The 27060-nt window shown below is 41.7% G+C and overlaps 1 protein-coding gene across 4 annotated transcripts in view; it reads left to right on the top strand.

Annotated features, from left to right (window-relative positions):
* Window positions 1-27060, top strand: part of KIF26A (kinesin family member 26A) — a 102341-nt gene that overhangs the window by 32214 nt on the left and 43067 nt on the right. For all 4 annotated transcript variants that reach the window (XM_030004038.1, XM_030004048.1, XM_041120665.1 and 1 more), the window contains 2 exons: window positions 3793-4293; window positions 19556-19722. In XM_030004038.1, the coding sequence (XP_029859898.1) occupies window positions 3793-4293; window positions 19556-19722 (668 nt within the window). The remainder of the gene's footprint in view (window positions 1-3792; window positions 4294-19555; window positions 19723-27060) is intronic.

Raw genomic sequence — 27060 nt, 5'->3', positions numbered from 1 at the left:
CAAATCTGAGCTCGTTCTCCCTGCTCCTGGTTCAGAGGTAAAGCCTCAAGGCAGACTCCAGGCTAAATGCAGCTGGTGTTGAACTAAATGGCTGTTTTGCTGTGTGTTCTAGCGGGAGCACAATCTTGATTTCCCAAGTTTACCATCTTGCCCAGTTGAGCTTGGAAGGACTTGCAGACCATGTCTGTGTGCTCTTCCTCGTGCGGGCAATTTGCACGTGTGTGTTTAATCTCCCAGTAGCAGTTTGCAAGCTTGCTTGTGTCTGTAAGAACCGCTTGCTGAAAAACAGTGGTAAATTCCGGCGTTTCAGAAAATTCTTCCTCCTATAAATACATGTAGTTATCTCATGCCTTGACCTCGCTGGGGGCTGCTGGGCTCCCCAGTGCAGTTGTCCTTTGTGGGACCATTTATTTTACCTTTCTAACAGTCTGTGATGTTTGAATATCTAAAATTTGTACACAAAAGTTAACAAGCTGAGACTGAATTTAGGGTCTTGGTTTCTGTAGTGGGAGGGGAAGCTGTGAATGTTACAGCATCGCAGTATTTTGCTTATCCTGCTTGTTCGGAAGGTGAGAACAGCATTTGGAAAGTAGGCATGACAAAGACAGCATAGTTTATTTATGCTGTGCAGGAATAAAGGAGTCATCTTCTTTGTAGCACAGCAGACTAAATTGGTTTTGGAGCACTATTTGGAATAGAGGCTTGTGTGTTCCACACTTAATTTTGTGCCAATCCCCCCAGCGCCTTGCACACCGTCTTTATCTGTCTTGCCTCTCTGCCGGCAGAGCAGTAACAAGAATGGCTTTAACTGCTTCCCCCCCTCCTATGTGTGCGTCTAATGCATTTGGTCACTCAAGTTTTATTTCTTCCCTCTGTAAAACATGAGAGTGTAACTTCCACCCCAACCTTGTTAGGGTGCGAGCTGCCGCGAGCTGCCGAAGCGGGGGCTCCCCAGGACCAGGCATCGTCACCGGGTTGTAAAACCTCTTTAATGGGGCTGGCTTAACTTTTAAGTTATGGTTAATGTTTTTAACAGTAACTTGTGTTTCCTCTGCCCTTCACGCCCAACCATTAGCCAGGTGTTTTTGTTGCACAGAGTGGAAAAATAAAAGTAATCTAACCGTACAGCTGGGCCCTCGGTGAGGTGCTGGAGGAGGATGGCCACAAATGCAAACTGGGGATCACAGAGGCTGGATGAGTGGGTTAAAAGGCTCCTTGTAAATGCTTGGCGAAATGCAAGCACTGGAAATGAGATGGCTTTTTTTTTTTCTTTTCTACTATAAACAAATTAGATGGTTTAAATTTGGCATACTGTGCGCTTATATGGTTTGCTCTGTGTAGTTTTCTAAATAAATAAAAAAATTTTTTTTTTGTTCCCCCCTTTAATATGGCATCCATCGGATTTCCTTGTAACTGCAAGACGGGCCTGACTCTGATCTGCCTTATGCTGTAAACTGTGTTTATGGAGCTAGAATTGGGGTCATTAATTTTCTTTACATCAAAAGAAGTCATTTCTTTTAAATGAGAAGCCTGTTTCACCTAGTAATTCGCTTTAATTGCTTATTTGAAACTTTTGACATTTGATAGCAATTTAAACATTGCCAGATGAGGCTCACGCAGTCGGGACCTGCAGGTGCTTCCTTGTGTGCCCAACTTGGATCAAAGGAGCGAGCCCAGGGATGTGCCTGGCCGCGGACGGGGCACCCGGCGCTGGAAGTTGCTGTTTTCTGGGGCTGTTTGAATAGATGCTGTGTGTCAGCCTCATCAAGAATTTGCTCAGAGGGCTCTCCCTTGGAAAGGTTTCTGCAGAGTGTGGTGCTGTTTGTTTTTCTTGGGAGATAGACTGCGTGGCCTTTGTTTTGCCTAAGGCTTAATAGTGCTTGCAGCACTGAGTATGTTTTTTAAGTCTAACCAATAGCCCTTTCTGCTGAAGCGTTAGAAAAAAGTTTCTAAAATATTAATTACTTTTTTTTTCCTGAGTAATATCTGTTAATTTAGTATTATCATCTTCTGGGAGGTTTGGAGGGAAAGAATTTTCTTGCTCATGAGGGTAAGCAAATGGTGCAACTTCAAAGGCATTTTTACCAGGATCTAAACCTCGATAAAGAGAAGAGGCAGCGATGAAACAGTGTCTTTCACTTGATTTTGTAAACTGGTTCACTAATGTGAATGCAATTTATTGTTCAGTCAGCAGCAGGAGTATCTTTCCTTAGCCTGAGAAGTATTTATTTTTTTTAAGTCAGTAAATAAACAATAATTTAGATTATTGCGGAAAGAGCAACTTTTGTTAATAGCTTTTGGCTGCAGAACGATGTGATGCTAGATATCCTCACAATGGTTCATATCAACACTGTACTGTGTCTTGTGAGATAGATTAAAAACTATTGCAGGAGTAGTCCAGCAGCTGAAATCGAGATAAATTCCATGCTGCTGCTGCAGAAGTTAGGCAGTGTTTTAGGACTTTCTGAATTTAGAGCAAAGGGAAATAGCGCAGTTGAAAGCGAATGAGCAAAGCCAAAGTACCAGTGCCAAGACTTCTTAAAAGAGTTTTATTGATGTGTGTTGTAATTACAACCAGAATTAGTTAGTTTTCTAATAGGACATTCATTTCCTAGAGAGCAATTGCAGCTTGGCATAAAGTAATACATTTTTAAAAATGAGTACTGATCTGGGGATACCCCCAGCATATGTTGGATGGCTGACTTACTAGCTTTGCGTGCCCTCATTATTAACAAGCAAATTAAGTATTTTCACTTGAAATAATTATACAAATAAACCTTTGGCTGTGCTGTGATTTCATTAAAACCTTAATTGTTTAGAGAGCTCAATGAGAGTGTGTGAAGTTGGGTCAGTTTTACTGCACAGCATTAGCCTCGATAGCAGATTTACAACAGGGCTGGATTTAATCTCTTGACTAATCTTTACAGTAGCAGGCTTGGGATGGGAAGGCGTTTGTGTGTTTCAGGAGATAGGTAACTCTATCTCTGAACTGGAAACACAGAGCTGGGTTTTAAAATGCCTGGGCAGCCTTAAAATGAACTAGCAAGGGGGAGGGGGGGAGAAATTGCTCTGTGGAAACAAAATAGGTGTTGCTTTTAAATCAGCTTCTTAGTGTGCACATTGTCACACCTTCACACATGGCTGTAGGCTCAAATCTATTTCTCATCAAAGCAACTGTAGCGTAAGGGAATATTGTGACCATCTGGGTTGCAAAGATCAGAAATAACAGTCCTTACTAGCAGAGGAGCCAGCTGTGGGCAGCACCACGTAAACTGGTTTTTATGCCACTTGATTAATCATTTCTGAGGGTGAGGACAACAAACCGTTTACCAGGTCACGCACTAATTTTTTGCAATACTTTAAAGTCTAATTTTCCTGTGTTTAAGGTGGCGGAATGCCTTTGAAACACACTGTGATATTTGTAGGTTCAGCATCTCAACTAACATTGTTCCTGAGCCCGGGAAACACAGGCACGTTAGATGTGTCCAAAGGAGAGTTAATTAGAGGAATGAGTAGTTGTCAAGTACACCACAGCTCCACTGTTTAATTCGGATGATAATTTTCATGCTGGGTCTAATACAAATGAATTCACGTATGGTTTATTAATCCACTGTGACCTGCGAGTCTTTTAGGGTATTCGGGGGAAAAAAGGCTGAGAGTTCCCAGAACAGATATAAAGTGCTTCCATGGGCGGAGAGCAAATGACAGAGAACTTTTGTCTTTTTCTTTCTTTTTGTCTTTCTGCGTTGTTTTAACTCAGTATGGTTTTTCTGCCTTTCCCCACTTCTTTAGGACCCACGATTATCAGCTTTAATTTTTGACAAGCTTCAAGTGCCTGACTATTTACAGAAAAACAGGAATGAAGGAGAGAGCAGATGCGAAACTTGTGCCACTCACTTGAATCAGCTGAAGCAGGAAGCCATTCAGATGATGCACACCCTCAATCAAACCAGCTACCCAGAAATGCCCGACCTCCCGCCCGGCGCCGGGGCGGTGACCAGCATGGTACCCAGGATGGTCACTGTCTCCTCCCAGCGAGACCTGCCGCTCATCGCCGGTCAGGTGGGCAGGCAGCCTGGAAAGTCACCGAATCTCTTCTCTGGGGCAGAGAGGAAGAAGGGACTTGGATGGTCTCAAGGGGCGGGCAGTTTTCCCAACTCCAGCGTTCAAGTCACCGTGGCCCCCAGCGGTCTCAGCGGGGCTCTGAGCTCGGTCACCATCCAAGCCCAGCAGTACCTCGAGGGCATGTGGAGCATCTCCAGGGTGAACAGCTTCCTGCCTCAGGCTTGTCTAGTAAGTAGCGATAATTCAGATGCTTGAGTTTTGTTTGCATGTGTGTGGATATGGAGAGAGAGAAAGATAAAATTTCTTGAGATATATACATATTTATCTTAGAGGGGATCAGCTAATGGTATTCTAAACCATGTTTCAAGAGCTGAAGTGCTGAAAAATTGCTTCGAACGATGTTCTGTCGGATGTCACAAGGAATTTGCTTTCTTACGTCAGATGGTGAGATCCTTTCCTCAGATGCTTTTGCACCTATTTTAGCTTCACGTATGCAGGTGATGTTATTTGGCTGTCACGTACCTGGTGACCCCTTTAGAAAAACATAAAAGGCCAAGTTTGTCACATATGAAACTCTGGGAGCTTCATGGGATTATATCAAAGATAAACTTGACCCTCAAGTCTAGCGCTGAACTTCTAAGGCTGTGTTCAGCAGACGCTGTTGATAGACTGTGATGGAGAGCATTAATCTTCAGGTTAGATGTGCTGCAAAACAGTTTGCTGTAAAAGAATGCATTCAGAGGGTTGCTTCAGAGCCACATGCCTGTAAATGTCATTGCACTGGAATTTTCAGCATTGATGTTGATTTCCTGTGTTCTGTGTGTATTTTAAGAACTCTTGTGGGAAATGAAGACGCTTTAGAGGTGCATGTTACCTTTAAAAGCAAGTTCATTACAGATTTGTGACAATCTATGGAACCGTGCTAAGAAGGATATAGTGACTGGTCTTGACTAAGATTATTCCTAAACTGTTTACACATGGTAGTGAAGAGGGGAGTGTGAGTAATGGTGAAATGTGTACAAATAGAAGTCATGGTTTTCACTTAAATCCGTTGTAGCGGATCTTGCAAGACCAGGTATGTTGGTGCTAGACAGCTTTAAATTTAACATAATGCCTTATGTGCTGTTGTATATAAACACTACCTAATATTGCTTGGTAGCTTCAGCTGGCTGAGCTCCAAGATAATCAGAAATAAATATTTAAGAGTGCTGCTGTGTAACATTACTTTTACAGGGTGGCTGTTGTGTTTCCTTCCAGAAAAAGCTTGGAGACGTGATTCCTCCTTCCCGTATTTCTCTCTCATATGGAAATTTGTGAATGCACATACAGCCCACCTTTGAGGGCTCCCCATTTAAATCCAGTGAATCTCCACTGATGTCAGATAGCTCTCTGATGATTTTTACATTGAGAAAAGGGAAAAAACTGGTCCATTCAGCTCTTCGTTGTTTGAGGAACTGCTGCTATGAGTGCTTTTCTCTAAAATGCTGCTCCATGCGTTAGGGATCAATTTGGCCAACGTAAGGCATATGATGTTACCCTTTAATTATCTTTTAAATTCTGTGTATATCACAGAAATGTAGGAAAAAAAAAAAAGGGGGGGGGGGGGAGGCTACTGGGTTGAGAAGCCTGTGCTCTCTGAAAGCAGAAATATTTCCATTTCTCTGCTCATTCCTTGTTTGCCCTTATTCTTGTCTTAAATAATTCACTAACAGCCAGCTCCAGATTTCTTCCTGCTTAACCATGCTGACTGATAGATGTGGTTTTCCCTAACCACTGCGTTATTCTAAGATGAAACTGAGTTGCCTCATTTAACCCCCGTGAAGGAAAAATGTGTATAATGCAACAGAGCTTAAGTGTGATCTAGAAATGTGCAAAGAAACTCAGTAGCCTGGAAAACAGCGACCTTTAATGAAAGGACAAACACTGTTAGGCTGTGAGTGTTGGAGGCTGCTTGGATGTCATCCAGTCATCTGCAAGGACAGTTTAGATTTAGAAGCAGTTTTTGGACAGAAGCTAGGCTTCAGTTGTTTTCTCTCCACCCCCCCCCCCCCCCCCCCCCCCTTTTTTTTTTAATATATTTTTTTTAATTCATTTAAGCCTGAATGTAGTTACTGAAGACTGTGTTGTGCATCTCTTCCCAGGTTGTGCTTTCTGTGTCTATCTGAATTCTACTGCCTTTTGTATTATTAAGAACCTTGTCTCTGACGAAGCTATTTGAGTGGGTGAGGCAGAAAGTGCTTCCCTTACGCTTTTTCCCTGAGGAATCACAGGTGTCGAAGGAAATAGGATTGGAGGGATTTCAGGAATCAGCTAGTATAGTCCTTGCCTGGGACAGCATCCACAGCAGGGCATTCTTGTCCAATGCTCATCTCACCTCATCTTACAATTTTGCAAAGACTGTGATTCCCTGACTTCTATTGATTGCGAAGTCTGAACTTCTTTTCCTATTAGAAAAGTTTACTTGATTTATTTCTTTTTTTTAAAACCTTGGTTAGCGAGATGATTTTGTCTATTCTTTCCTGAAGTTGGAGACAGGGTTTAGGTTTAAGATTAACCCAGGGAGAGAGCTGTGGATATATGTCCTTTTAGAGACATCTGTCTTTAGTAACCTTTCCCATCTTCCTGTGGGGCAAAGCTGGTCTGGCTAGAGGGATTCTGGAGCAAGAAGAATTGCAGTAGAAAGGACACCATTGAGTGTACTGTTTATTATGTGTAATGTGACTACATCTTGGAGTCTTCAGCCCCCGTTTAAGCAAGATACTGCACAAATGCAGAAGAAAAAGATGGCCCTTTTCCTGGGGGGTTTACACTCTCAGTTGTGATAAGAGTTATTTTGACCACTCTGTAAATACCCCTGTTTCACTGGGAATCTGTACTTTTGCCTTGTTTTCTTACCAAAGGGGGAGTTCTTGAAACAAGTGCTGAACTCCCTGGTAAGAAAGTGTTACCCAAGCGCCTTACCTCTCAGGGACTTAACTCAGTGCTGCATACGAAGTGAGCATGATTAATGTTCTAAAGATGGGAAGACGGACACAGATAAAGGCTGGGGTTCATCTCAACTATTTTTAGCTGCCAAAAAGACAGGTGTTTATTCTAAGCTAATTACCGAGGCTTCCTTTGTAGTTGTGGGAGAGCAACAGGCACCTCCAAGAAATGCTTTGTCCTTCTCATCTCGGATGTCTGTCTTGGCTCGCCTCGTCCGCCGAAGGTGCCTGTGGCTTTCTGCTGGTGCTGGCAGAGCCCAGGCGGGTGACGCGGAGCAAACCCTCGCATGGGCGGCCGGTGTGGGGTGTGGGGTGCTGCGTGCCCAGTGCCCTGTGGGCGTGAGAATACACCCCAGCGTATGGCTGCCAAACCTCAGGAGACCTTGTACCTACAGACGTTTCTCCAGGATCCACATTTTTTATTTATGGTTAGTTTTAATAGTGGTGGTAGTGGAATTGTCTGCGGAAAGAAAAAAAATTGCTTGATTTCTGCTCTTCTCATCTCCCGCCCCAAACTCGCATGTATTACCTTGTAATGTCACTTACGGTTGCAAAAACACTTCTGGGCTGAATGTTGGGGGTCAGAAGTGCAGGTCATCGTAAATTTTTAATATATGTTTGGAGTTCAAGTGTGAAAATCCATTATAGAGATTATAAATTTTTTGAACAGGAATGTGTCTTCGAAGCATAGTGTGGGTGCTGCTCAAACCAAAATAATAACTGTGGGCTTCAGGAGCCGTGAAGAGGAACAGTAATTAAGGATCTGGAGGAAGGCCCAGGGAGGGGAAGACTAGGATTGCAACCAAGGTGCAAAAGGTGAAGATGCAATCAGCTGCTTTACCCAAGTGGCCTGTTGTAAAAAATTACAAAAAATAATCACCAGTAGCAGTGATAAGTAGTCTGACCAGACAGCGAGCACTGTGGAGGGGAGGGAGCTGGTATAACTCTGGTAAGACAGCTGATTTGTAGTGGACGACTGACAACTTTAATTAATAAATAGTTTTATATTGATGTTTTTAATTCTAGATGTGAAAAGTGAATATAAGGTTACTGCTCAAATGAAAAAAACATGTTAGCGGTGCTCAGCATTGCCACTCAGTTTAACATAGCAGCAAAGGAGCAAGGGGAATTTAGGCTTCCTAGATGTGTTGAAATCTGGCTGAGAGGTAGAACATTAAAACCACTGAAAATACCTTGTGTATCTACTAGAAGTATCTGCATGTATTGTGGAAGAAAAGAGGTCTTACTGTATGCTTTCAATTGACTGTGTTATTAGTATGCAGTGTTATGTGCTGCATAAAAGTGGTAAAGTAGCCATGCCATGTGCTATAAAGACATCACAGTGAAATAGAGTTTGTTTTTGCAAATTGCTTTTTCTTTTATCTTATGCAAAATGAAATCCTTGCCACACTGTATTTCTAATTTGAATAGATACAATTGGTACTGGTTATAAGGCAAAATATTGTGGCTCCTTGAATCTTTACCAGTTCCTAAGTTGCTTTAAAAATATATTAAAAAATGCACCATTAGGAAATAGGAAAAGTTGGAGCACTGGAAAACAGAAGGTGATTTAAGTAAAACTTTTAGAGCATATGTATATAAAATGGTAAATTTATCAAAAGTCCAATGTATGTCCCAGAGAGTATTCACAAATTTAAAGGTAGGTGTAAGTTTATGGCCTGGTTCAGAGAGGGAGGGTTCACCCACAGCACATGTAAATGGGTGCATATACTCTAAAGGAGTGATGTTCCTTTGCTTTATGTGAAAAATCTCTGAGTTATTTTAGTCACAGCTCAAGCTTTCCTGTAGTTCCTAGGAATAAGTCTTCTGCTTACCATAATCTGAACCAGATGGATTCATCTGAGGGTAGTTCAGCCTCTGTTGACTTTCCTTAAATCCTCTTTGTTTGTTTATAACAAGGATGACTTACATTTTGCTTAGAAGATGCAATAAAAATCTGACTGTGGAAAAGAGAATGACAAGATTTACTTTCCAGCATTTACTTTTTTACTTTGATAAATGTCATACCAAATGGATTTTTAAATTAATTTTTAAAATCCTCCTTGATAGCTTTCTCAGTGACCTTTTATTAATACAATGCGTGAAATATATTTTGTAACGAAACAATTAAAATATAGTGCTTTGACCATAAATCTTGTCTGTGAGACATCTGGATGACTTTGAGCTTTGGGACATTTCTCAGACTCCATGTATAACATCTTGATTCTGCAGAAGTCAATAGCAAACCCCAGACAGGTGGTGGGGCCAGGGCTGCATAGAGGCTTTTCTGTTTTCCCTTTAGCTTTAGTGGTGCTGGTGTTACTGCTTTTGTAGAGGAAATACATAAAGGAAAGGGGGTGGCAAAAAAAAAAAAAAAAAAGGTTCAAAGTTAGTGTTGGTCACTCTCCGTAACAAGTCTGAACAGCAGAAGGAAACCTTTTGATCCAAGTTACTAAATGCTTTCTCATACTAACCTAATTTATAGCCCCCATGGAAAAGACCTTTCCTGAGACTGTTGCGGTCTCAGGCTGAGCAGTAATGCCTTGCATTGCACTTTGCTGCCTTAGCAAATGCGGGGGGGGGGGGGGGTGTGATGTGGGAGGACGACGCTTCTACCGGCGCCGTGTATTCAGAGTCAGCGAGACCCTGCCCCAGCAGGCAGATAGCAGACCAGGTTAGAAAATGTGGGTTGGAAATCCAGCCTTAAACACGCAGATAAAAACATAGCCCTCCGTTTTGTGTAGTTGCTAAGGTCTTCGTGCTCTCTTTTTCTAGATTGCCCCCAGTGTAGGATGCCCAAGGTGAAAATGAGGTTACCTTTTAATTCCCAGGTATCAGAGTGGCTTAGGAAAAATGTTAAAGAGTTGACAGAAAGGGTACTGGCTACAAGATGGAAATGAGTGTTTTCTTAGGTGAGGGTGTGGATTGCGTATCTTTGTATTGTGTGTTTGACACTTCTGCCATAGCATTGGTTTTACAGTTGTGGGATAGGGTAACTATTCGCAGGACTCAGACCCTCTTGTGGCTCAGATTACCACCTGAAAACAGTTCTTTTGATCCTTCACCCCTCTAGGCTAAGCAGTTGTTATTACAGCTTGCACAGGGAAACAAGTCCATACTTGCCTTTGTTGACAATTGAAGTCAACAAGCAATAATAAAGAATGTTGGCCCAGACTTCACCTGTACTCATCAGAGGTAGATTTAAGACAAGCAGACTTTAGAGCTTATGTGCAAATGATAATCCACCGTATTTACCTTTGGCTCACAGGTCATTCTGTCATCCAGCAAGTGTACCATAAGCTACACTAAGATAAAAAATCCCCTCCTTTTTTTGCCCAAAATATTTAAATTTTCTACTCTTGCCTTTGAACTAGTTTCTTAGGGAAGGCCTTTTCAGTTTGTTACCTTCAGCTCCTTTTGCTTACTGCTGGTCCATTTATACTCGGCATGTGCTCCACTATGAATTCTCCAGGAACTGACTGTTAATCAATGCATCCCACGCCACCCCAGCGTTAGAAATCACCTTAAAGGAAGGCTCATACTTTTTGGCTGGAGACCAGAAGTGTCATCCAACATTTGAGAAAGGCTCTATATGTCTGATGCAGAAGTGCCTTTATGAGGCTACTGTTGCTCTGCACTGGCTACATTGCTTGTTAAGGGTGGGCTGCAGCTGAATAATGCCCTTTGGTTTCAGAGGTCAATGCAGCAGAGAAACCAGATAAATTCAGGCTGATCTCAGGCCCTCGTCACATGCAGGCTGGTGGAGAGAAAGTCTCTCACAGTGGTCTCCGTATACCCCATGGAAGGAACTGATTTGCACGGCTGGATTACCCAGTTGTCCTGCTTCTGTAAAATAGGATTGAACAGCATACATTTTTTGGAAAGTGGTTTGAATTTAACATTTGCTCCATAGGCTGTGTACCGGAATGGTGGCATGTTGAGGTTGTGGGCCTCCAGGTAGTCAAGCTGTGCACAGTGCGAGCGCTGCCAAAAGGATCCCCTGTTGTTTTGGGGCATGAGCAGCTGAGCATCTGGCAAATATTGATGCTCTTTTTACTTGCAGCTAGAATCACTGAAATGCCCTGGGTGGGAGCTTCTGAAAGGAGGTTTAGAAAGCATCAATAGAAAATGTATCTAGTTTTCTGTTTCAGCACTTGGGAGGCAATTTATGATGTACAGATAGAGTTCGTAGATGTTTCAAGCATTTCATATGTGTGTGTTTAATGGAATGGATTGCCACTTTACTGAACATAGCATCAAATCAGCTCTGTTAATTGAAAAAGATTTTTCACATTATTGCTAATGATGTGACACAGTTTCGTTAGAGATGGTGCATAAAATAGCGCTACTTGAAATGACATTAATGTATGCATTTAAATTCCTTTTTCCCATTTACGTGCATTATTGATTTTATTTCATTGTTGAGGAGATAATGGATTTATAATTAGAATACAGTCACCGTAATCAATGATGAGATTATTAGACTTATAAATAGACCTTTAAAACTACGATGAGGTAATTTCCCAGTGTAACGAAGGATCAATAATTAGAGGTTTGCTTTGAATCTGAAAGTAGTACTTGTAAGATTCAAGCATGAAACACTTCTAGGGAAGTGAGTCCATATAAATTATTATACAAACTGGTGTTGTGGTTAGGCATTTTCCAAAGCTGACCTATTATTATTATTATTATTACTTTTGTTTGGTGCCCAAACACTTCTGAGTTAATTCCTCTGGGTTTGCATAGCTGCCACGACCTCAGAACTGGATGAGGTTGTTCTTTTCTGATTCCTTAGTTGAAGGAAGTGTTTGAAAGGTGCCGTAGGCAGGAGTCCATTGCTGTGTTTTTGGTGTTGTTGGGCAAAGATAATGGATCTGCCGTTCAGAACCTCCCCCTTCTGCTTCTCAAAAATGACAGTGGTAAAGCTGGGCAAGGCAGTTGGCCGTTGTAGCAGGAAACGGGATTGGAAGAATGAAGAAGGGGAGAATGGTCCTTGTGATGCCTGGCTTGGGAAGGGTCTGCGTTTAGTTGGTCCATGCAGAGTAGCTGTGTAGACATCCTGTTGAGTCTCACCAACCTCTCCTGATGACTCTGAAGTACTCAATATGCGATCAACCTCCTTGTTCTTCGTGCCCTCCCTTGTGATGTCCAAAATTTGTTTGGTCTTTTTTTTTTTGGCCACTGCTACATCTTGATTTCAGAGGAACTGTCAACGACCCTTAGATCTTCCAAGTTGTAAATGCAGGTTTTGAGTTCAGCATTGTTTAGGAGTCATTTAGGTTATTTTTCCCTAAATACGTGATCTTATCTATGTCAAATCTCACCTGACACTTCTTTGCCCACTCACATTTGGGAAGTTCTTCTGGAGTTCCTCATTACTGTCATGGCATTTGGCTACTTGAAAAAGCTTTGGGACATCTATAGGCTTGCAGATTTCATTTTAGTCATGGTGAATCATGACTGTCTGTGTGTCTGGGTTACAAGGTTCCCACGTGGGGAGTAAACAGCAGGTCAGCAAGGAACAGCCACAAGAAAAAGAGCAACATCTGCATAGCTCCGTCCTGAATTTGGTACCTCGGTGTCCTTCAACAATGATCACATAGTCAGATCTGTCCCTGTGTTTGCGAACTTAATGCTGCTTCATGAGCTTGCCCTGTAATTGAATCTTGTTCTCTAGATTTGGGTGTAGTAAAGACCCAGTTTTCCCTTCAGATAATGAGGGCTTGTACCTCTTCCAGCAAAATACTAGTCAATGGGTGCCTTGCATGTGGTAGCTGTCAGGCAAATTGATCCCAAGGGATGTTCTCTTTAAAGTAGTTACATCTAATATGCAAGCAGTTTCAGCATGATTGAAATAGGAATTAGGTACAACAGTCTCTGTCCACCTTTGCCTTTATTTGCTGACTTTGTATGTCAGTTATTATAACAATATAATGATTATGCTAAAATTGTAAGACCTGTAATTCTTGGGAACGTGGTTATTCCATTTTGCTGAATAGAGAGTAATCAAGGCACAGCGAGATTTTGGTTGAGTTGCCTAAAGTCATCGAGAAATTTTGTTGCAGAGTCAGGAAGGCAACACAAGTTCTCCCGGTTCAAAGCTCTGTAAGTGTCTTGTGTTTTGCTGCTGTTAGAGACGCATCTGGCCAGTGGAAGTCAGTCCTAATGGAAAAGCATTTGTCTTCTTGTAGGAAACCCAATCCTAAGCTGACAGAAATTTGCATTATTATGAGCTTGTTAATGAATTCCTTCACTTGCTCATATCAGCCTGTGACAAAAAGCAGGGATTCAACTGTATATTTGTCCACTTGAATAAACAGTTCATTTTTAATTTTGACCACAATGGTAAATTAAAACACCCTGAGCAGTACATAGCTATATTTTTTGGCTTTGGAGGCTGTAACTATTGTAATACATGCCAGCAGGGAGGGCTCTGGGCAACACTTTCTGATGCTTGCCTGGAGGCATTAGAAGAAACAGTTCCTCTAGCCTGGCTGTTTTAAATCCATGGCATATGAAAAGTCCCTATTTAAGAGTGTTTATGTGCAGCAGGATCTACATTCTTCTTGATAGTCCTTTTTCACGTCCTCCTGACTTTGCAGGTGGTGGGGTTTACATATGCAGATAGGAGGGTGAAGTTTGTGTGACTGGTGGTCAGATAGCCATGAAGAAGGAAAAAAAGAGCATTGCCTGCTGCCTCCTTTGGCACCCGTGTCCCAAGTGGCTGAAATGTGAAGTAATTGGTCCATTGCTGCCTGGTGGCATCTCTGCACTACCAGAGCCCTGGCTGCAGAGACCTTCCAGCCTGAGAACATGGGCAGGCTGAAGGAAGGAACAAGTGTTTCACAGACGAAGGAGGCCTGCCCAAGACCTGCCCTAAACCTTAATAAATTTCTCAGGGACCGAGGCGCATGGTTTAGGAGAGATGTGAGTCAGAGTGAGATCAAGAACCCCTGGTCGGAGGGGAACAGGCTGCTGCTCCTCCATCCTTGCACTGCCAAGGACACCAGCGCTGGATGCAGCTGGGTGCCTGTGCCCTGCAGTGAAGGATGAGGTCCGTTCTGTGCATGAAGTACAGACTGGTAGTGATTTTTGGTGGTGAAGATCCAAACCCTTAACTGTCTTAGTAATTCAGATATTTATCCCAAAAAGCAAGGGCCTCAAGGTTGTCTTTGGAGCTCCTATATTACTTTCCAGTCTGTGACAGCAGACGGGCCCTCCTATTTCTACTTAATTCTACTTCTCTCTGATTTTTCTCCTTCTGCCTCCAGAGATCAATGACAAGCCAGACATTAGCAACTCTTGTAGCTGAAAACCTGTTTTGGGCTAAGGGATATTATGCTCTGCATTTGATTTACATTGAAGACGAGATGCACATAAAAGCCCGAAACTACAGGTTTAGGCATTCTTGTTACCACATTGCAGCTGCAGGTTATAAAATGACTACAGTAGTGTATTGTAGTTATAAAATGCCCTAGTTATTTTATAATGAGCCCTGGCAGAAACATTGTCAAGTGGCAGTAAAAAGTTTATCCAGAACACGTTTCGCTTCAACCTGGCATATGCTGCACTGTTAACTTTACGTAATGCTAGTCAGTCAGGAGGAGACATTTCACATAGAAGACATATGCAGGACTTATCCACGCTTACGGGAAAGAAGGGTTTATAGTATGAGTATTATCCAGATAGAGATTTACGTCACATTTGTTCCAGTTAGTGGTAGTAGGTCATAAGGGTCTTAGCATGAATCATTTAGAGGGAAAATCATTGTTTTATCATATACAAACGGTAGATTTAATATATTACAAAATCGTTAGATTAAGTAGTTTTTACAGTTTAATTGGCTGTGACTTTCTAGTCTGAAAGGGGAAAATAGTACGTTAAAGCAAATACTCAAAATTCTGTATGTCTGCCTGCTGGTCAGGAAGGGGTAAAAACAACTTAAAAAGGAAAAAAAAAAAAAAAAAAAAAAAAAAAAAGCCCCGGTACAAACTCAGGCTTGATCTTGCTAGAGCTTCACCTGCAATTCACTGTTGAAGCCCTATTGAATGCTTTCATTATGGGACCAATTTTTTGAAATAAAATAAATTACATTGAGTTCTGACTCTGATTACACAGATGTGTCAGACTCGTTGACGCTTTTGTAATTTTCTCCATTCCCTCTTCTGTGAATCTCTTCTTGATACTTACATTTAGACATCATATCTGGTTACTTTCTTTCGCAGCTCTTTCCAACATTCTGGTTTTCTTTTACTGTGACAGTACTATCCTGGGATTGATCTATTTTTCTCTAGATTTTTATATTCCCATGTTTTTCTTGCTTGTTGCCAGGCACGTATTTTGCATGTGTTACAAAGTGGCAGCACCTCGCTTGGCTTTTTTGGGTCCCTGGACAAAGGTCAGTGTCCAGAGAATGGAAATATTCAGGAAACTGGAAACATTATGGCTTAGTTTTTGGCTTTGCACTTCAAACTTGTAAAGAGCTTGTTAGGGTTGTAATTGTCCTTCAGATGGTAATGGCCTGACAGCGTACTGTGTACCTGGAAATTTAATCAGTGGCCAACTTCTCTACAGTGTAATTTTGGACTAGCCTGACTTGTTTAAACCTGGGCAGATGTTTCCTGCCATCTGGTCATGGCCGGGAACCTGTGTGCTGGGAATCGGGGACGGGGCAGAGGATGCCCCTGCTCTGCCCAGCGCACCTCCACAGCCTGAGGATGTCGGGTTGCCTCCGTCCCTTCGTGCCCTCTCCCCCAGCCTTTGGCCATCTTAACTGGGAACAGCTCATGCCGTCATTGCTTGTTGTGGCCCCTCCAACCTCAGCTGCGTGTGTGGATGCTGCCAGCCAAAACGCAGCATGTCTAGCTCTGCTCCCATGTCCTCAGGACAGGCACTGGGAGCTGGTGCCAAAACCCTCCCATCCACGACGCAGGCACTGGTATGAAGCACCGAGACATCAGTCATTCCTGCATGTGCAAAATGCCTGGCGTGACATTTTCAGGCGTTGATTTTGCTGTGCTCTTACCAGTTTTTATGTGGCTTTGGAGAGAGCGGAGGGAAGGGGGTCCTACAGAGCAGTTTTGGAAGTCCTTCCTTTGAGGATTAGCTGGTTTCCAGAGGGTTAATGGCTTTTGTCCGGCAAACCTTTTCTTAGAAAATTAAAACACACATTAATCTCTGGATGCAGAGGCCTATGACACTTTAAATATTCAGTGCAGTCGGTAACACTTTATAGTGACAAGGTTGTGATTTCTGCGTTTGATCATGAGTGATTTATGACAATTTAGTAAATGGTGAAGCACAGTTCCCTCTCAGCTGCAGACTGGAGTCTTCTCTCTGTGCAGACTTGCATGCTTAAAGAAGTCATGCAAAGTTGCTCCCATTCCTCTAGAGAATTATATTTTCCACACGCGGTCCCCACAAGAGCATGGGTTGGGATGAGGGAGGCGCACAAAGTAATTCCTGCATTTAGTTTAAAAACAAAGCCCCTTTATCTTATTCATAACCCTTCAGCAGCTGTAAGCCACACTGTGGTGTGACAAACCAGAGTGCCCAGGAGGGTCCCATTACTTGTCTTTAATTTTCCTGCCTCAGGATAAATGACTCGGACCTGACAAATTTCCTCATACCTGAGCCCTCGTCATCAGCTGAGAGATGTAGCTGTACATGGTTGTGCTGGAAAATCCTGTCACTTTGGATGGTGCAAGCACTCCTCAAAATGAATCCCAAACTTGGAAGAACTTGTTTTGTGCTTTTTCAGCTTCTTACCATGCAGCAAAACTGATGTTACCTCTGTGTGTAAGAATACTAATTGGGTAATGATCTTTTAGAACCGTAGGCTTCTAAGCTCTCACAGAAATAAAAAAAGCAGTGAAAAAGGAATATATGTTATACATTTCTCATATTTTTGTTAAGTGTGAATAGCTTTTACAGGAATTGACATGTTAACAGATTCCAGTCAGTTCTTACAAATGTGTCACAATTTGCTGTAAAATTCACTGAAGTTCCATGCTAACTCTACAGATTCCATATTTAGCTTTGATTTTGCCATCATTTAGATAATGCATTAGTTAAAGTACGATTGGTTAGAAACACGTTGCTGCTTCTGCCTTCTTTTTTCATTATTTTGCTTAAATGTGGTTTTTCTTTGTTTCAAAGTCCTGTTGTCTCATGTAGTCCCTGTTGAAAGTGAATGGAAAAATATGTCTTGGGAATTCATCTTAACCCTGTAATTTTTATATCTGAGACAACAGCTCATGTGACAGAGGGTTATGGTTGTCTTCCTGGCAGAATGTAGGGGAGTATTCAAACACTAATGTTAGCCTGCCAGTGGTTGCTGGTTGGGTTTCCTTCTCTTGCTGGCCATCTTGCCACTGGCCACTGGGCATGGCAGCCTCGTGATATCCCAGTTTGTAAGCCCCACATACTGGCTCCAGAGTTTCTGGTGTAGATTTCTTAGTAAATTGCTAAGTCCGTAGTAAGTTCCACTTATTATTAGCACTTTGTGTCAGTTCATGTAACTCAGAAGTTCAGACATCATGTTGGATTTTTCCCAGTCTGTGTGTTTTTCCCCATGCCATATACTTTCTGTGACCGGTATAGGTCAAGGCCACACATTTGTTGCTTCAATTCATTAATGATCAAGTACCTCCTTTATTGACCATCTGAAGGTCCTTGTTACTCCATCACTTAGTTTTAAGCCGTTAACCACATGAGCGGATCTCATCCTTTTGCAAGCATCTCTGTTCCTGGCTGTCATTGCCAGTAACCATGGGTGGGATAGACAGACTCCCCTTTTTAAGCATGTGTTCCTGCCATACCATTTCTTTGTTCCAGTGTGGATCTCTAGCAGTGCTTGGTCTCTGCCTTTCTGCCTGCATCGCTGAGAAATCTGATCTCATGAGACTTCCGTATTACAAAGTGAAGGGTTTTGCAGAGGGTTATTTAAAGTTTCCAGCTAGGCTTCTAGCACGAGTAGCTTCACTAGGATTAAGTTAATCTGTGTGAGTATTCTTCTGTGTCAGCCTCACATCTCTTAGGTGAGCTCTATGAAAGTACTCTTTTGTGTAGCAGTCTATGGTAAAGCATTAGTCAGCCACTCCATAATGCTGATAATAGTATTAATCTTTAAAGAGCAGACCTTCAAAAGAGCTGGGTGCACTTTCTTCCTGTTGACTTTTCTGGAACTGGGAATTCAGCATTCAACCTATGGGAATGAATCCAGATGAAACTCGACAGTATTCCATGCACCAGTTGAGTACTCCTCGGTTGGCAGAGTTTTCTTTTACTTGGTACCTAATAACCAGGTTGCCTCAGTTCTCATGAGAAAAACTCTGTTTGGGTTGTCAGTGTATGAGAAAATTGAGGGTGTGTATGTAACTGAGAAGGCCCTATTACAATGTCTGCATATCTGTAGTTGTAAAACATGATCTATGGCAGCACAAAATTTAAAATTTGGTGGCATCCCAGGAAGTACTTAATTGCGTTTGTGCTTCATTACAAGGCTGTCTCCTTTTCTGGAATTTATTTTAGCTAATTAGCTGGAAATGTCGACATAGTATTTCAGATGACAGAACCATCATATTTTATCATACATGAAGCAATTAACTCCTTTGACAAATATTTATTGTGGTGTCGTCTTTAATTAAATTCTCAGTACTCCTAGACATAGAGCAGGTTCTTCTGAAAAGGAGGCCTTCCCAGCACTGTCAATGAGCATTTGACTGATGGGGCTTAATTGAACTTGGTACTGGAAGAGTCGGTGGCCTAAACATGAAGATTTCGACATGACACAATTTCACAATACAGATGTCTGATATTTTGGCAAAATCCCAAAACGGTCGCCCCTTCCAAACTCTTGTCTCAGATACAGCAGATGCATTATGCTAGAGAAGATGCATCTCCAGTCACTCCTGTTCTTCCACTGGAACAGTTTGCAGGAGAAAAAAATGCTGTGCACTTGTGCTGGTAAGATAAATAATCCTGAAAAGCAGGGCTGTATATATGTTTTAAAAAATCAATTTTTTTTTATTTAGTTCTTGGGGTTATTCATGTGGAAACGTGATACAAATGTGACTGTTTGGTTAGTTCCTCTTAAACAGATAGGTCTTGTAGATGATGTGCCACTGAGAAATAATTCCTGACAGTTATAACTGAACCAGATAAACAGTTCTGCCAGTTCCCAAATAACACTGTAAAACAAAAGGGTTCTTCTTATCTTTTTCCATTTCTTCATGCCTGTCAAACTATTTAAGTGTGCATTACCCATCACAAAGGGTCTCTGTTTTTCTGCTCATCTGCTGCGGTCATGGTTTTTACCTTCTGCGTTGCAGGACCTACTGCAGTACGCTTGTCCAGCTGTATTGCTCCTCAGTTGCTGCTGATCTTCGCCTTCACCCTTGCAAAGACGCTCTTTGGAAGTGCTGCATGAGATTTCTCCCTGTCATGGCCATTCAGCAAGTGTATTAACCTGTACATGTGTTATTTGTTTTTTTTTTTTTTTCCAGACAGAAACAGCACCAGAAAGTGGCCGAGAGGGTCCCAATGTTCAGATCGGCTCAGGGCAGAACAACTCCGACCCTGCGGGAGCAGGTGGCTCAGCAGCCTCCCAGAGCATGGTTGCTCCAGCTGGGGGCTCGGCAGGTACCTCAGCTGCGGCTTCATTCTTCATAAGGTAGTTTTTCACCTTTCTGCTTTCTGTAACCGCTGACGGGTCTTCAAACGGTTGTGAAATGCTGTTGAGTCTTTGCTGTGGGTAGAACATGTAGCGTGTGGTGCTGGTTGATGAGAGGTGGAGTTGGTCACCTGGTCATGACTATGGCTTTCCACTGCCACTGGGGAGCAGGGATGTGATGGTGATGCCCCTTTCTCTCTCTGGAGACCTGATCAGGAACTTCTATTGACAAAAACCCAAGAAGATGTATGTTGGTCTTTGTCTAGTCCTTAATGGTCATTTCCACCTGTAGCAAGTCTGTTATTCTGTAGGTTTCCTTGGAGCAGAAACTGAAGTAGCAAGTTTTTTTTCACTCAGATTTAAATGAAAAAGATTAGACTTTTATTCAGTAGCATGGCTTATGTATGCAAATAAAAGTTTTTCTATAGTTGGTAGCAACAGTTAAAACAGTTTAAGACATTCTTTTTTTTAGCAGTAGCCCAGAACAATCTTTTTTTTCCATTCTTGGGTCTTATAACAAAAATGGTATGTTAGTTTTATTTGTGAAATGTTTGTTGTAATTGGCAATGTTGATTAAATGCAATACACTGTCAAGCAGATGGTATTTAAAACAACAAAATTCAGGGCTTTGTACTTGCATTCCAAACGCTTTTTTTAATTCAGAACTGAACATGTTTTGAAACAATATTGAAAAACGTATGTCTGTGAGTGGCATTAGAGTCAAATTTATGCACTGAGTGAGGATCCTTCTTATCATGTAATCATGATGGTAATTGTATTGTTTCCTTTTCCTTGATATTTAAAATGTTTTGCACCATGTTTACTATAAGTTACAGTCTGACCTCAGAAAGGGCTCGACTTCCCAAGTCCTGTTTTTTAGAAGAACATAGTACAATGAGTCTTAAGCATTATATGCTTACATATTACAGTCTGTCTGTACACAGAGGTTGGAAATGACTGCCCAAAGAGTGGTGTGTGTAAGTTGGTGCTTTGTTTCTGCGCTAAGTGCTGCAGGTTTAAAGTCAACACAGAGAAATGGTTGCTTACAGAGGATGATTTGTTTCATTTTAAGACAGGTGTCTGAAATCAGTGGGAGTGGAGAGGAAAGGTAAGGGGAAAAGCTCAGACATCTCTGTTCTGGTTTAGTTACCTAAATAAGGGCAGATGAATCCTCTCCAAAGTACCTAGACTGGACAGCAGCACAGCTTTCGTTACTGTATTTCATATTGTGGGTATGAACAGTGTGATTTAGCTTAGTCTACTTTGGATTTATTACAGTGTAAATCTGTATGTCATAAACAGATGTAAAGACTGTCACTTTCACTAGGGAATCCAGAAAATAAAATAGCATCCTTGGAATTGAGAGAAAGAAATCAGTGCCTAATAATCTGAAATAAGACCCAAAATCTTTTCTCCCAGTGATGCTTTTGTCATTGGTCAGCAAAACTGAGTTCTGGTTTTCTTGTGAAGTGACATATCCTTACTAATGATTGTTGTTGGCTTGATTCAAAGATTTTTGAAGTGAGCAGCAAGACTGCAAATGACATCATTGTACATTGGATCAGGCCCTAATTGCTTCTCATGAATCTGTCTTTGCCTTGAGTGAAAGTTTTATAGCTTTAGTAGCTATGTGCTAGCTAAAACATTTTAAAACCCATTAGTACATTGCTTATTCCCTACCCATGTTTCCTCTGTTCAAAATTGATTCTTTTCAAATTTTTTTAACCAAAGAACAGGGCTGGTTGAAATTTTTTTGCACAAAGCACTTCTGTTTCTTTTTTTGTGGTTGTTGGAGAGAGAGACTTAAGTGAGAAATGAAGTTTTCCTTTAACAGTTATCAGTTATCTGGATTAGTTTTGTAGCATTTTCATGATCTTTCATCACACTGCTGATTAATGTGCTTCAGCATTCATTTTTTCAGTATTCTGGAGCCCGTCTAAGAATCTCGGGTTCCCTAAAAACAAACATTCAAGAAACAAGTTCAGTAATGACTGTGATTAAAAACACAAATTGGAAAGCAGAAAAATCTCTCAAAGGCTGGGGGAGAGAGATCCATTATTGATCCCTGGCAGTCATAAATAAGTTGAGCAGGTCCTCAGGTGGGTACCGTTGCATAGCAGTGGCCAGGCTGCTCCACCACCATGGGCATTAACCTCAGGAGAGGCTCCCTCTCCCACTGCTCCTTCTTCTCTTGCGACTCCTCCTGCCATTGGGACCTTACGGATCAAAGTTTCCATGCTGAGTCTTCCTCCCGTCCTCGAGCTGTGCAGTCCTCAGCAGGAGGGGAGAGGAAGAGGAGGAAATCTTCAAGGATGAGTGAGAGGCAGATACTGGCAGAAACTGGGGTGGAAGCAGCTTATCCAATACAAGTATTGGGATATCAACAGTGTTGGCTGTTTTTGTTCAGCACTGATGGGATATCAGGCTGCTTTGCTCCAGGCTTTCCAGTCCCGTCTCCTCTTTCCCTTTGCACCATCCAGCCTCGAGCATGTTGAGGAAGAAGATCATCCCTGCCTTGAATCTTCTGCAGCAGCATCCACTTCTCTGTCCTTCGTCTCTCTGTTCAGCTAATCCTTCCTCAGCAAGCACCTAGAGATGAAAGAGGAGTCATGGCACTAGTGTTATGCTGTAGTCCCTACTCATTGTATTTGCTGATTCTTTCCTTACTGTGTTTCTCTCCTCAGTCACTTAAATTCTGAACTTCATAGCAGGGCCAGTGTGTTACTCATGTTATGCAGAGCCTGGCACACTTTGTTTCTTGTTCTCTACTGGAATAAATGCAATTAATATATCGATAATCACACAGACACACTTTTTTTTTTTTTTTTTTTTTCCCAAATCATTGCTCTCTCTTTGACCAAATCTACTGAGTACCTCCATCTTTTTACAAAAGCCCTTTTGTAAAAGGGGCTGTGGCTGGGACTTTAGCTCAGGAAAAGGGCTGTTCTGTCACAGAAATAAAGTAGCTAGGCAAAAATATGCATGTATGTTAACATTCAGTGTATTGGGGTGCAGGGTTAGTTACTTTGGAAAACAAAGCCTTTATAGGGTGCTTGTGGAAACTGCATCTGTGATTTCCTTAGCAGCAACAACACTAGATACAGATTTTTTTCACATGAATAAAGGATTCCAGTCTTGTTCTTCATGAAACAGCATTAACTGTGTTTGTACAGGTCCTAGCACAATTAGCTTTTGGGCTGTGGCATGGTTTCCTGGCAGCAAATAAATGTCTTTTTCACATTAAAACTAGAGTCTCTATTCAGTGAAATAACACCCTTTGACTCTTGATTGTGGGCTGTCTTGTGCCTGGGAAGGGAGGAGGTCTGTGCAGGTTTTTTTGGTTGGTTGGTTGGTTTGTTTTTTACTCCAGTTTGTTCCTCGGTGAGAGTCATAGCTTTGTATTTGTAAGGTCACAAACTGAAAAGACCATACAGAGAGTTCATGTCCTCACCTGGAAAATAATAACTAAGAGCTGCAGCAAAACATTTACCTGGTGATAAGAGGGACCGATGGTTAAAATGAGTACCTTAAAGATAGTCTTTGCAGTGAATGCATTGATTTTCTTAAGCACATGTGCAGCCAAAATCTACATATTCATCCAAAGCTCTTTCTCATTTGAATGTCATATTTAATTTCTTCAAGCTTAATTATGTTCTGCTTTTCAAAAAAAAAAAAAAAAAAAGTAGTATTTTATTCATTACCTAGAAATTCAGACTGTCTAGCATGGAAGTGCTAAGTATTCAAAATCAAAGCCAAATATTAGAGCCAGCAGACAGAAGTGTATTAAGAAATTAAATCAGTTTTAAGCTTTTTTCCTCACTCTGATCTGTCATAGAAGGAGGAAAGCTTTGATTAACATCTGACTGTGTCACACAAGCAAATTGCCAGACATTACTCAATGGTCATGTTACCGAAGGACCAGAGGATTTAGCAGAAAATGCAGCTTCTCAGTAGGTCACTGACAGAAGAAGAAAGCCAGAGCAAAAAGTGCAGCTCATGGGCATGGACGGCTGTGAAGAGGCTGCCAGTTTACCCTTACAATGCAGGAGGAGAAGTTTAATCTTGCATTCTTCAGATTTAAGAAGAATGCAGCTGGGCTTTGTCCCTTGGTGTGGCATGAGCTGTGCCTTGCTTAGTGCTCCACATTTTATACCTGTTTCCAGGTTTGTTTTTTTTTTTTTTTGTATGAGGAACCTGAACAAACTTTATATTACCAAGTGAAAATATGTGAGGTAGTTGTAGGACCCTTCTGTGGGCTATGCTTGCAACTAAGTACATATTGGCATATTGTGGTATAAAGCTGTAATAAGCTGTTGGGATTTTTTTGTCACCCGGACACCTGGGAAAGAGAGGAAATGGTGTTTCCAAGAACGGGCAGGAGAAGGGCAGCGAGGAGGAGAATGGGCGAGCACTTGGGAAGAGGTTCATGGGCCATCTGCCAAAAAAGAAAATACCACTCCCTTGGGAGGAGAATCAAGGCCCCCGGAGAAATAGAAGCTGTCACCATGAACACGCCATTTCCACCTGTGGGTGGCTGGTGGTGGTGGTGGCAGCACCGCCTGTGCTGCTGGGTGCGGGTACGGTGTTTCGGTGAGAGCACGGGTGTCTGGCCTCGGTGCGCAAGGGCCAGCTGGAAGGAAGGTTTGAGCGGTGACAGGACAGCTAGGAAGAATCAAAGCTGTTCAGAAGAAAATATGTATAAAAGCAAGCCACCCTGGGCAATGTTGAGCAGAAGACAAACTGTATTAAGTCCCCCTTCTTAAATTCTGATCTTGTTTGATGTTGGGTTATTTTCACATCTTTTCCAACTAATTTGGTCACAGGGTTGCACTTGCTGCTGTGGGACTGCTGCCTTTGAAGCAGGGAAATAGCTGTGTAGTTGCAGCTACTTTCCCTTGCACCCGCCTGCTTTTGTTTGATGAATTAGTCTTCCAAACATGGCACTCGCTATGCACTCACTAGTTTTCAGGTTTCTAAATTATTTGCAGTGTTGCTGGGCTTTGCTAGATTAAAACCATTTAAGTTAATAAATGTGGAGAATAGCAGTGGTGAATCACACCCATTATCTTTCCACTCTCGTCATATTGCTGCACGTTTGGGAAAGCTGTGTCAATTTAGACATGATATAAAACATTACACATGATATGCTTTTTACAAGCAGCTTTTCTTAACAAGATATAACATACAATTTCTGAGTAATGTAATTGAACATCTTAAGAGTTAAAATAAGCATAGTCGTCTTTCTCTAGATTCAGGATGTTCCATCATATTTTAATGCCTGTGAGTTGTGGATTAAAGAATCTAATTATTCACTAATGAGCAGTAATGGTACATATAAACTAAGGGTCACTATCCTATTACAGGCACCTGATGGTTCACTGATAAACATTTGGTCATTAGATTGACCATAAAATATAGTCAATAATTGAGGTTACTCATAGAGCAGACACCTTATCAGCTTTAGGCATGGTGGGACAGCCTGTCAGTACTCTGTGTACTGATTGTGCTGTGACTGAGCATATGATTAGGGTATTGAAGCAGTCTGTATCTAATGAAACTGCAGGAAAGGCATAGCAATATTAGCACAACCACTAAATGACTAATGTGTTTTTGTTCCAAGCCTCAGACACTTCAATTAGTTCCAATAAACTCTGATCTAGTGTAGCGGTAGGCAGAGAATTCAGATATTTTGTGTACAAGCTTTCATTACACTAGTCAAAATTTGTAACGTTTCGGGGACAGATGAAATCTGTGTGGCTCTGAATGAAAAACGATGGAAATAATAAAGGCTGTCATTACCATTTGTACTTCATTTTTTTCAGTTTTATTTTTGCATTTTTTAGATTTAAAATACTTTCTGAGACAATGCCTAGTGCCTGATTTAAAAGATGAAGCTGACAGCAGCAAATTAGATGTCTACATATTCTGCTTTAAGGTCCATTCATGCAGTTCATGTAGGCTTGTGCATATAGATCTAAACTTAGAATATGTTCCTTAGCATTTTGTACCATATGGAACATTAGTCAAATAGTCTAGTTCTTGAAGGCTTTTGTAGAGATATTGATTTTACTGTGCTTCAAACTGTTGCTGGGAAAATAACCTCAGAACCTATTCTTTTATAATTTTTTTTTCCATGAGGATGCCTTAACTTTCATAAATTATTTAATATGGTGAAGGATGCAAAATGCCTTTTGTCTTTCTGAACTGCTGTTCAGGCTTCTGTTATGCGACCTTGGAAAGTAACCATAGAAACATGTTAAAAGCATCAACCGAAAATCAGTAGTTCGGTTTGACAGTGATGCAAATTTTGTGAAAGAAGATTATGATGTATTAGGAACACTTGAGGCATATATTACCGCTAACCTGTTAAACCTGATTATTCCATGACTATCAGTACTTTCAGAATTTAATGCAGGGGAAGAAAGCACAAAAAAATGAAACATACCTTTTTTTTTTAAGTTGCCATGTTAGAGATGCTTCTAGCTAAATCACTTCAGCCTATCATTCTCTGTCCTGTTAAAAGCAAGAATTATATTTCTGTTAAGCTCATAATGTAGTTCACCAGTTCTCTGTATTTAATAGCTGTAAACTTTTGCCCTGTACCCTGCTGGGATGCACTGGTATCCAGGCTTTGTGCAGAGCTGGCACAATTTAAATCTCTTTGACAGATAAAGTGGATAACTGGGTTATGAATAAGTACTAGTTCACTGAAAGGCGAAGAAAATGTGTGACTCATTGGATCCTGAGTTAGACCTTTCCGTGCTGACCTGTGGTAGTTAAGCTAGTCTGTGAGGTTGAAACGGAAGTGCTTGCTATAGTTACAGATAACCATAGTAAATTCTTGGTGAATGATGGGTCAAGGGAAGAAGCACAGTCACTTGTTAAAGCTTCCTCATTAAGCATAACCCATGCCCAAGAAATCCTGTGTTGAGGTGATGCGGGAATATTACATTTGAATTAATTACCTAGGAAAGTGGGGTACCAGCTCTTCCTAATTAAGATTGCCTTGCTGGCAGATATGTTCAAAACCCATGCATGGCTTGTCCCTACTTTGCAGTGTCGTAGCAGTATCACAGGAGCTGCGGGGCTCTTCAGGGACGTGGTGGCTCGCTGGCATTAATGCAGCTCAGCAGCCGCTCGGTGCATCAACCCTTCTTCATTAAATGCCCCGCAATGCCCCGCTTTCTCTTGCTACCATTGGGTCACTGTTGGAAGCTGGTCAGGAAAGGTGGCTGAGCAACCTGCGGCTTGGGGAGAGCTACAGATATGCAGATGAAGGGGAGCATCAAGCTGTTCTGGGGGGAGCCAGATATATAATTAGCCTTTTCCCTGTAATGA

The sequence above is a fragment of the Aquila chrysaetos genome, chromosome 2, assembly GCF_900496995.4.
Source record: "Aquila chrysaetos chrysaetos chromosome 2, bAquChr1.4, whole genome shotgun sequence".
NCBI lineage: Eukaryota > Metazoa > Chordata > Aves > Accipitriformes > Accipitridae > Aquila > Aquila chrysaetos.
The sequence above is the reverse complement of the archived record's forward strand: the minus strand, read 5'-3'. Positions and strand labels throughout refer to the sequence as shown.